We start from the raw sequence: 12,161 nt of genomic DNA, 5'->3' as shown, positions 1-12,161 counted from the left end.
ATATATATATTCTTAGTATAGTGATGATTTCCAGATGTTTATTGATCTCTTAATATCATATCTTTTTTCAATTATATAGAAATATATGCTGTATTTGGTAAAAGCATGTAAAGGAATTTTGTAAAAGCTTGATTCTGTCAAGATTAATATTCTCTGGAGCAGAAAAGCAAATGGACTTGTGTTGATCCGCGCCACCAAGCCTGCCTGGAGGGGGAAGGGCGTTGACCGGCCCGCCCGCTCCTCTCTGGAAAGAAAGATGGCGGCCGCACGGGAGCCTTGTGGAAAGCGGGTTTGAGCCGGGCTCGGGGGAGCGGCGGGGACCTCATGGGAAGGGGGGCTTTGTGGGCCGTCCCCCACGCCCCACCGAGGTCGCCAGCTGCCCCCCACGAGCGGCTCTCCGGCACGGCCACGACTCCAGGGCACAGAAACCAATCTCTTAACTAGCTAACTTTTAATAGAAATTCTTCCAGGGTCAATAAGTAAAATAGCAGAAATTCAAAACCGCGCGGCCGCTATTGCGGGCGCGCGACATCATTTTATTCTTAAACCAAGTTGTAGAAAGCAAATCATTTCACAACGCTGTTTCAGCATGTCTGATTGGGGGGGGGGGGAGTGGGTCGTAAACGCTAAACAATGATTGTGCATCTTCTATCGAAATAATCTATCTAGTCAAAGTAGATAGAGTATTAACTAGAACTCATCTGCCTCACAAAGAATTGGGAGGGGTGGGAGGTGGGGGTCTATTGGGGTTCGGGGTTAAAAATGAGTATTGGTAAAGGGAAATGTGTTTGGTATCTACATGACTGAGACCTAAACCCGAAAGCTCTGTAACTTTTCCCACAGTGATTCAATAAATAAATAAATTATAAAAAAAAAAAAAAAGATTAATATTTTCAATTGGTTATATCTTTAGAAATACTGAAGTTGAAGTATTTTCATTGAAAGAAAGTACTTATAGAGTATACTGCTTTTGATGATGGCAGACATAGTAAATTTAATGAGATTCAAGAGTAGTATGTTACTATTTTACTGTGTAGTAAACACAGTATATCAACTTTAGTATGTTAGTTTACTAAATTATTTATAATTTATGAATCATAAATAAGGAATCTTCTGCATTTTATGTTCCCATAATTGTTTTGAAGGCTCAAACTCTTTACAAAACAATTATATATTGATGTGGTCATTTGAATTCTAAAATTTACTGTTTTCTTTTCAGCGTCTGGCCCAGGAAGCAGAAAAAGTTCAAGCAGCCCACCAGTGGAGAGAGGATTTTGCAGTAAGGACCCTTTCTAAGCACTTGACTTTTTGTGTTGGATATTTGTGTTTATGTAAAATAAATTTTAGTTGTCCTTTAGTATTAGGAATCCACAAAATAAGCCATTGCGTTTGATTTAAAATAGCATAAAAATGCTTTTAGATAGTTAAGGTCTGTAATTTATTTGAACAATTCTTCCTTCTATTCCATTAAAAAAATGACCTATCTAATGTTTTCTCATGCATAGTTCTGATCATTGTATATATTATCAATATGTTACTGGAAGAATCAGTTGCATTTGACAATTTTGAGTTTTCGAATAGTGTTATGCGTTTTCCAGTCACTTAATGGTGGGCAGCTTGATTAAAGTAAGAATTAATTTTTCTTTCTTTTTTTTTTTCCTTTTTTTCTTCTTGACTCACACAGGGCGATGCTCAGGGGCTACTCTTGGCTCTGCACTCAGGAATTACTCCTGATGGTGCTCAGAGGAATGTATGGGATGCCAGGGTTGCAAGCAAATGCTCTCCCTGCTGTACTATCACTGAGAGAAATAATATCAACCTAAAAAAATTAATTTGTTTTTCTTCAGTTATGATAATCTTTTGTTTTGGTAAACTTTGAAATGCCAGTAGTTAACAGTTGAGGTAAATATTAATTGATATATTTACGTTCTATTCTAAAAACTTGTCTTGTGCTCTAAAAGTCATTGGGCTGATGATGAAAATGACAGAATATTTATAATGAGTTCCATATATCTATATCTATCTATCTGCCTATCATCTGTCTGTTCACCCATTGATCTATCCATCAGTTTATCAATCTGCTTATTTTTTAGAGCCAATGATCACAGAGAAATCAATCTTTTAATAGTCAGTCAACATACTTCTACTAATTATGTGAATTACTTTAATTTATAATGGAATCTCTTTAGTTCCTAATGTGGGAAAAATTTTAGGCAATTTGTTTTGGAGATGTTAAACTCTACTCAGTAACTCCAAACCTCATTTAAATTAAGATTAGAGTATGAAAGACACTGATTAGACTGATCTGTTGTCTTTGAATGTCTTAAAAAAAATGACATTAAAATATGTTTAAAGTATGAAAATAAGAAAGTTATATTCCAAAGTAACATTACACTTTAATTTTGGGGATTAACACTTTGCATTTGTATTATTATATTTTTCTATTAAAAGATAAAACCCCTAAATTGTATGTCACTGAATTATAATTATATAATGCTCAGTCTTCCATGTTTGATGCTGCTGATGTAATTATTGCTATTATATTCCCAGTGATATAAATTACTTAGTGTACTAACTAGAGATGTTATTTATCATCTTATTTACGTTTTTAAATTTATCCTATCCCTGAATTCCTTGATGTCATGTACGTACTGGTTTTGCCCTTAGATGTTTGTCACAATATGTAGCTTTAGAAAGCTTTAAAATGTCATCTACAATATACATATTAAAATCCAATATTAAATTCAAGACGTAAGCCTCTTGAATATTGAGGACAGATAATAAATGCATCCAATGAAGATTTTCAGTGTAGTAGCACTGTTAGGTAAACTTTCTTTCTTTCTTTATTCCTCAAATAAACAAAAGAATAGCCAAACTAATTTGTCCAAGAAAATAATTTTAATGAATTGATATTAAATGGAAATTATTCGTTCTGGCACGACTTTGAGATAGCATAGTAGAAGCAATATAAAGGCATAACTGAAGTAAAAGTAAAAACATATATTCTGCTATTCAAAAAAGATTTTTCTTTCCATCACAAAAACTTGACAATATATTAGTCACATATTAGTACTATGCATATTTCAATTTACCAAAGAATAATTATATGAAACATATAACATGTTGTAATGCTTTTATACCATTGATGTCATTTTATTCTACTATTATTTTTTTCCTACATCATGTTTCCTTTCCTATATATATTATAAACTCTTTGATACTAGGCTCATTAATACCAATTAAATTTTGGCAATGATTTATTTCTTTTTTATCAAAGTAATTAATCACAATTGTAGATGACAAAAACCTCTCAGTGTGTATTATTAGCAATTACCATATTTTATTAAATCAAACTATCAGAAATTATAAGGAGTCCTATTGTTCATGCATTGCTAAAAAAGAAAAGGAGAAATCAAGTTATTATACATTCAAAACTTCAAAATATATTCTTAATTTGTCAGATGTAGAAATGTGGGAAAATCTTCCTGAAATGCTGACTCTGTTATCGATCTAACCTCTTTGTTCCTGTATCCAAACAGAAACTCTGCAATTAAAACTCCTCAAAGAGGTCTAGTCAGTCCCACAGTGTCACAGTCACTTCTGAAACTTCTGTGATTAAATAGAAATTAAAGAGTTTACCCAGCAAGTAGTTCTTAGCAAATAGTGGTCACAATGTGGGAGATTTCTTGAACAGATTTTATTCTTTATTTCCCCCTGAATTACACCACAATTTGCTTAGAATCAAAAAAACATATTGACTGACATCCAGGAGACTGGGAAAACAATTTAGGACACTGCAGTGTTCTATTAACTCAATTCCTGACTTTGCTTCTAAAATGACTGAGAACACTGATCACAGGAGACATTTGTAAGCCTGCACTTTAGTAATTTATACTTTATATATCTTAACTTCCCAGCCACGCATAAAGTTTCTATAATGCTATTCCTTCTGAAGCTCCATAAGGTGATAGTATGTTGAAATAGTGTTGATTTTTGTTTGAGAAATAAAATCTATATGGAAATTGCCTAACTTTTATTTTTTTATAAAAGTCCATTTATTTTTTTACATTTTATTTTACTTATTTTTTAAAAATTTTTATTAGTGAGACATCATGAGGTACAGTTGTAGACTTACAAATTTTTGTGCTTGGGTTTCAATTATAGAGTGATCAAATACCCATCCCTCCATCAGTGCCCGTTTCCCACCACCACAGATCCCAGTATCCCTCCCACCCCCCATCCCCCCATTCCATCCTGCCTCTGTGGCAGGGCATTCCCCTTTGTTCTCTCTCTCTTATTGGGTGTTGTGGTTTGCAGAAGAGGCAATGGGTGACAATCATGTTCGGTCTATAGTCTACTTTCAGCATGCTTCTCCCATCCTGGGAGGATCCTCCCAACACCCTTTATTTGGTGTTCTCTTCTCTATCTGAACTCCGTTTTCCCCTAGCATGTGTGGTTGGCCTCCAAGCTATTGCCTAACTTTTATACTCACATAAGTACGTATTGCAAATATGCGCACTTTTCTCTTTATTTTTTCTAATAATATATATGATTCTTCAATTCATATATGTAACAAAGTTAAGGCCATGAAATAAGCTTTTTCCTGGTTAGAAATTAGAACTCATTATCTTTTTTTTTGTGATATCTCACAAGCAAATTGCAAGTTTATTAGTGTGTTAACTAAACATTTAAAATTCTTAATTTGAAGTTAAATGCTACCATATTTCAAAAGATGCTCTTTCAAACTTTATAACCCTTTTGTCTTTTAAAGTATTTAGCTATTTGCATCAGTTTGGGTGTTTTATTTAATGTCACCCTTTAATAATTTAACACTGGAATGATTTAGAAGGTAGATATAATTTCCTAAAAGGTGCATTAACATTTCAAAAAAGGAATATAATATTCTGAATCTTCCCTCAAGTGTAAGTGGAAAACTTTCATGAAGATCACCCTGGCAAAATGGCTGATTAACAGTCCCTACTGTGTAATGTACGGAATTCTCATGAACAACAAGAACAAAAGGCAAAGCACTGACACAAAGATGCTGGCACCAAGAAAGAGCTTTCATGTCATTCATGTTCTTCCCCCTGCCCACTCAATTCCCAATTGAATGTACAATTGAGGGAGCACAGTGCATATGCTCTAAGTGGATTGAGATTTATGCGGTCATGCATTTACAAGTTCAAACCAATATTTGCAAATAAGCTATATCTACCAGCTGCCTTTCAAGTCTCCATGCAGCTTAAATGTTTTAAAGGTGATGTTTCATGTCAGTTACTATGGACAAAAATTATTTTGATGAGGCTGGTGAAAGCAGAATTAAAGCTTTGAAAACTAATTGTTTTCCATGAAATAATTACTATTATTTCTACCAAACAGATCCTTTCTAATCATATGAAATCTTGTTTGATTGCCTTGCAATGGTTGGTTAACTAAGGTAATTTTCTTTCTGACTTAGCCTGCAATATTAATTGTAGTTACATATGTATAAACATAAGAGGTGCCTAATAAGTATGATCTTTGTGTATAGTTTGTTAGCAACAGCTCGTTACTACACAGGAAGCACAGACATCTAGAATTTGTCCAGCAAATTAAATAGTTGAGGAGCCATTTTTAGCATTAGCTTGACAAATAAGCTAAATTAGAAAGTGAAAATGTTTTTAATTGGTTGGGTGTTATTGAGTATAATTAGACTCATTTAGTTCTGTTAAAACTTTAATCTTACAATTAAAAAAACAGTTTGCTTAAATCATATTTTGAAGTATTGTCTTAAATGTTTTAATATTTGAAACATTTTTATGAGTAAATTAGCAGTCATACATGGATTTAATTGTTTTATTTGCTTTTTTAATTTAATGAAACTACAATTACTGTGGAATGCTAGACTAACAGTTGTGTGTGAGCTGTATAAACTTACTGAAAATTTATTTTAGCTACAACATATAAAAATGAACATTTTCTAAATGATAATTTGGTATGGGTACTATAAATGAAATAGATAATATTAGCAATGAATTGTATGGTTTAGTAGCCTTTCTGAATGAATAAATTAATGAATTTAATATATTATAAAGATGATTTTAGGCTTTCTCAGTTTCTCCCTTTGATTAAATATCCCTGTTATAATCAAGTACATATTTTAGTTTGCTTTTGCAGTTTTTCTATTATGTCAGAAAGCAATATTTTTTCACTATTACTTGCTTTTAAGAGTCTTGTCAGATTACCCTCATCATCAAGATAGATGAAAAAGAATCACAATACAAAATTAATTTAGCCCAAAATCTAGAAATCAATTTAATATAAAAGGCAGATTTATAGTGCCTTATTCTTTATTGCTTATGCATACTTATAAATTCCATCATAAGAGAGCTATAAACTTGCAAAGCTGAAAAAAAAAGCCACCGCCTTGAATTGTTAGGTTTTTTGGGTTATAACCCTTAGTATTCATTAATTATATTGAAAAACAGAAGCAAACTGTTAACCCATTAATAGTCTATTTAATAAAATTGATTTTTGTTTGTGAAATAACATTATTTTATTTAAAGAGATTTACTTAGAAAAATGTTAGGGGAGAGAAAGAGAGATTAGTGTTCAAGAGAGAATGCAGAGGACAACAAGACCTAAAATGGATTTAAAAATTTTTTTCTAGTTGTTCCACTGCTCTGAATTTCTAGCCAGCCACATGAATTTATGATGTAGTACCGAGAATAAACTATAAAATAAACTATCATGTTGATATCTTCTAGATCATACAAATGCATGTTATAAATGAGGTTGGAACTTTTATTTATTTATTTATTTTTGTCTTCCAAGGAAAATAGGGTTTAGAAAGGACTTTGAGATAGGATAGTTATTGATGGGGCTCTTCATGTTCTTGGAGAAATCTTCTGTCTCACTATCCTGAGATTAAGCCAATGAAAATATTGTTAAATTATGGGAAGAATCCTGGAGTTGCTCCCAGTGTTCTAAAAACTCTTGCCAAGCATAGCATCAAGATATCCTCCTTGATTTAAGCTCATGTTGATATTGCTACCAGCTGATGTCAAGTTGCAGCTCCCATGGGAGATTTTTTTTTTTTATCTCAGGGATTTCATTAACCTCTATAACTTGGGGCTGAATTTCATTAAAATTTCTGGACCTCATTTATTTTCATTGAGGGAGAATTTACTGTATTAATTTCTCAACTTTAAAGGGAAAACACGGGTAATAATAAGTATAAGCATTACTCTACCAAGGAAAATGTCTTCTAAAAACCCCAGGGGATGGCTCAGGTGTTCACAAGCAGATTGGCACAAGTTCCTGGATGGATACACTCCCAGTCTAGGGAGCATCTGCCAGGTTTCTTGACTGTTGTGTTCTGTTTACCATCCTTGTCTCAGAACAGACCTGCTCCACACAGAATGCTCACCTTGTATATTACAAACTGCAGAAACCTTGTCTGGAGTCCATGTGCTCTACTTAGAAATAGAGTAAGTACTATTCCCAACTAACTGTACAGAACCTTTAAAAGCTCCTGAAAATATTTTTTTTGATTTTTTTTCATTAGTGAAACACCACAAGGTACAGTTATAGACTTACAAATTTTTGTGCTTGGGTTTCATTTATACAATGATCAAGTACCCATCCCTCCACCAGCGCCCATCCTCCACCATCACAGGTCCCAGGGTCATTCCCACCCCCCACCCCACCCCCATCCCACCCTGCCTCTGTGGCAGGGCATTCCCTTTTTTTCTCTCCCTCTCTTTTTGGGTTCTGTGATCTGCAAGAGAGGCACTGAGTGGCAATCATGTTTGGTCTGTAGTCTACTTTCAGCATGCTTCTCCCATCCTGGGAAGATCCTCCCAACACCCTTTACTTGGTACTCCCTTCTGTGATGGGAGCTGATGGGTACTGGATCATCGTATAACTGAAACCCAAGCACAGAAATTTGTAAGTCTATAACTTTACCTCATGGTGTTTCACTAATAAAAAAAAAGAAAAAAAAAGAATTTCAGATTTTTTTAAGCTAAATAATATTAGATTACTAGATTAATTAGGCAGGGGTCACACCCACTAACTGGCCCCCTGGCGTCGTGTAATCCCATCAACGGCCAAGACTCAGAAACTATAAAACCCAGCTCCCGGAAGCGTGCAGCCACATTTGTGGCTACGCGACATCTTATTATCTCATTCCTACTTTGGACAAACTGGCAGACTACCGAATGTAACCTGCCCACACGGCAGAGTCTGGCAAACTCCCCGTGGCGTACCCAATATGCCAAATACCAGTAACAATGATGGGTCTCATTCTCCTAACCCTGAAAGAGCCTTGAATATGGCACTTTTAAAAAAATCTCAGGGTTAGAATGAAGGAAACATTACTGGGGCCTTCTTGAAGCAATCGACGAACCAGATTAATGAGAAGTGTTTGTATGGAGGAGTATCATACCTGGCTGTGCCTGTGATTACTCCTGACATTGTGCTCAGGAATCACCCCAGGCAGTACTCAGGAGACCATATGCAGAGGTTGGTCGGCCATGTGTGATTGACAGGATTGAACTAGAATTTTTTTTATGCAAGCAAATGCTTAAGTTCTGTACTATCTCCCTGGCCAGAGGTTTAGTTTTATTTTAGAGTTTCAGTTTTTGAACCTGTTCTTTTAAAAAAAAGTAATAATAATAAATTTTATTTATTTTTCTTTTTTAATTTATTTATTGCTGTTTATAATTGGACTTCAGTCGTACCATATTCCAAGACCCTCCCGACACCAGTGTACATTTTTCCAGCAGCAGAGTCCCCAGGTTCCCTCCCATCACCCCCCCACCCTCCACCCCCTGCCTGCCTTTATGGCAGGCACTTTTCCTCTCTCTCTCTTTCTCTCTCTCTCCCCCCCCCCTTTTGGGCACTGGGGTTGCAATATTGATACTAAAGGGTTATTCTGAATATCCCTTACTTACTTTTAACCTTCAGTTCTTGTCCAGAGTGATCATTCCCAGCTATTATTGCTATAGTGATCTCTTCTCTATCTTACCTACCCTCAGCCCCACACACTTGTGGTTAATTCCAACCATTGACCAGTCTTTCTAACCCCTGTTTTCCCTGGCCATGGATATTATTCTTCTACTGTATACATTTTTATATACCATGGATTAATGCAGTCATTCTATATCTATCTCTTTCCCTCTGACTCATTGCACTCAGCATGACATTCTCCATGTCCATCCATTTGTAGGCAAATTACATACTTCATTTTTTTCTGACAGCTGCATGTTATTCCAGTGTGTAAATGTGCCAGTTTCTTTACCCATTCATCTGTTCTCGGGCAATCAGGTTGTTTCTAGATTCTGGCTATGGTGAATAGTTCTGCAGTGAACATAGGAATGCACATGGTGTTTCTGCTGTGTGTTTTTGGGCCTCCAGGATATATTCCCAGAAGTGGTCATGCTGGGTCAAATGGGAGCACAATTTGTAATTTTTTGACAAACCTCCATATTGTCTTCCAAAAAGACTGAATCAGTTAGCATTCCCACCAACAGTGAGATTCCCTTTCTCCTCACATAACACACCAACACCAGTCGCTTTTGTTCTTTTGAATGTGTGCCAATCTCTGTGGTTTGAGATGATATCTCATTCTTGTTTTGATCTGCATTCCCTGATGTTTAGTGATGAAGAGCATTTTCTCATATGCCTTTTGGCCATCGGATTTCTTCTTTGAGAAAATTTCTGTACATTCCATTGCCCATTTTCTGAAGGGATTGGATGTTTTCTTCTGGTAGAGTTTAGCCAGTGCCTTGTATATCCTTGATATTAACTCCTTATCGGTGGATATTGGGTGAGTATCCTTTCCCATTCTGTAGACTTTCTTTGCACCTGATCACTCTTTCTTTTAAGGTACAGATGCTTCTTAATTTAAGATAGTTCCATTTGTTTATCTCTATTTCCACTTGCTTGGTCAGTCGCTTTTCGTCTTTGAAGATACCTTTAGCTTCAATGTCGTGGAGGGTTTTGCCAAGCTTTTATTCAGTGTACCTTATGGATTCTGATCTGATGTTGAGGTCTTTAATCCATTTTGATTGACTTTTGTGCATGGTGTTAGGTAGAGGTCTGAGCCCATTATTTTGCATGTAGCTGTCCAGTTTTACCAGCACCATTTGTTAAAAAAAGCTTTCCTTGCTCCACTTTATATTTCTTGCTGCCTTACCAATGATTAGATGATCATATATTTGAGGGTATGTGTAAAGATATTTCACCCTATTCCATTGTTCTGGGATCTGTCTTTGTTCCAATACCATGCTGTTTTAATTATTACAATTTAATTATTATTGCTATTTAATCATATAGGACAGAAATACTATAGAAATGGAAGGGATGGTTAATTCACCCCATCTGTGCAAAATCACTTTTTTGAGAGTTTATACCTTTTATTATCTTCCAACTGTCCAAATAAACTTTCAGTAGATGTATTTCTTATGTTGCTCTCCCTCTCTCACACACATGTGCTCATGTGTGCATGTGTGCACATTGTCACTGTCACTGTCACTGTCCTCCCGTTGTTCATTGATTTTCTCGAGCGGGCCCAGTAACGTCTCCATTGGAGACTTTGTTGTTACTGTGTTTGGCATATTGAATACATCACGGGTAGCTTGCCAGGCTTTGCCGTGAGGGCGAGATACTCTCGGTAGCTTGCCGGGCTCTCCGAGAGAGGCGGAGGAATTGAACTCGGGCCGGCCATGTTGTCTGCGTGCAAGGCAAACACCTTACCTGCTGTGCTATCACCATTATTTTTATTTTTACTTATCAGCATGAAAACTGGCTTCATTATTTTCTACATAAATTTAACTTTTATACAGAATTTAATTTTGTAGGCATTTAATTTTTTTATCCTTTTAGCTTTGGTGTTACTTTTTGTTGTTATTTTTTCTTTGTAAAATTCAAAATTCAAAAGAGATCTCTACACTTTCACCAGCACCCATAGACCTGCATGCTCCTATCTGAATTTTATTTTCATCTTTGGAAAAGTGGTTACCTGTAGTTAACATGTATCACCAGATTAAAAGGTAAAGGTAAAGGCCCTCCTGTTGTTCATCGATTTGCTCGAGTGGACCCAGTAACGTCTCCATTGGAGACTTTGTTGTTTCTGTGTTTGGCATATCGAATACATCACGGGGAGCTTGCCAGGCTCTGCCGTGCGGGCGAGATACTCTCGGTAGCTTGCCGGGCTCTCCGAGAGGGGCGGAGGAATCGAACTCGGGTCGGCCATTATCAAACTTAATAGTAGCACTGTAGCACTGTAGCACTGTCATCTAGTTGTTCATTGCTTTGCTCGAGCAGGCACCAGAAATGTCTCCATTGTAAGACTTGTTACTGTTTTTGGCATCTCCAATATACCACTGGGGACCAGGCTCTGCCATGAGGGCAGGATACTCTCAGTAGCTTGCTGGTCTTTCCAAGAGGAAAAGAACCTGGGTTGGCCGCTTACAAGGCAAACGCCCTACCTGCTGTGCTATCTATCTCTCCAGCCCAACTTAATAGTAACTTCTAAAAATATTATTTTTCTTTCTATTGAGATGGCATCAATTTGTAATAGTCTCTAAGTTTAAGGTAGAGAGCTTCATGCCTCTAGCAGTATATAGCACACTATACTTACCAGGGAAGGTCTTGTTTCATTTTTGTTATTGTCTGCTATTCGTTTGTATTGTTTTGGTTTGGTGTAACACCAGGTTTTAATCCTGATTCTGTGCTCAGGGATCACTCCTGGTATAGGTTAGGAGACCATATGCAGGGCCTGAGTTGAACACAGGTAACAAGTGTGCATAGCAGTTTCTCCAGCCCTGAAAGTCTTATTTCTCTCTCCATGTCGTCTGTGGGTCCTGTTCTACTGACTCTGCACTACTTTATTTTCTGATAGCTATTTGTTATTGATAATCCAGGGGGTTATGTGTTTCATATTATTTTGCTGAGTTTCTTCATGTTCCTTTATTTTTGTACATTTAAAAGATAATAGTTTAACATATCACTTACTTTCCCCATTTTCTTTTCTGTTAGTCTTAGTGAAATTACACTTTCTGGTTTTCCTACTTTCTTTCTTTCCCTACTATTTTCTGCAACTGTCTTTATTAAAAATCTCAAATTTATAGCCCATTTGTAGCCTTCTGACTTGAATCCTCATACTTTTCGAAACA

The 12,161-nt window shown here is 36.0% G+C and overlaps 1 protein-coding gene across 1 annotated transcript in view; it reads left to right on the top strand.

Moving 5' to 3' along the window:
- Window positions 1-12,161, top strand: part of CACNA2D1 (calcium voltage-gated channel auxiliary subunit alpha2delta 1) — a 474,650-nt gene that overhangs the window by 256,379 nt on the left and 206,110 nt on the right. The window contains exon 4 of the mRNA XM_056118578.1: window positions 1,220-1,279. Coding sequence (XP_055974553.1) covers window positions 1,220-1,279 — 60 coding nt within the window. The remainder of the gene's footprint in view (window positions 1-1,219; window positions 1,280-12,161) is intronic.

The sequence above is a fragment of the Sorex fumeus genome, unplaced genomic scaffold (genome assembly GCF_029834395.1).
Source record: "Sorex fumeus unplaced genomic scaffold, SorFum_2.1 ptg000037l, whole genome shotgun sequence".
Lineage (NCBI taxonomy): Eukaryota > Metazoa > Chordata > Mammalia > Eulipotyphla > Soricidae > Sorex > Sorex fumeus.
The sequence above is the reverse complement of the archived record's forward strand: the minus strand, read 5'-3'. Positions and strand labels throughout refer to the sequence as shown.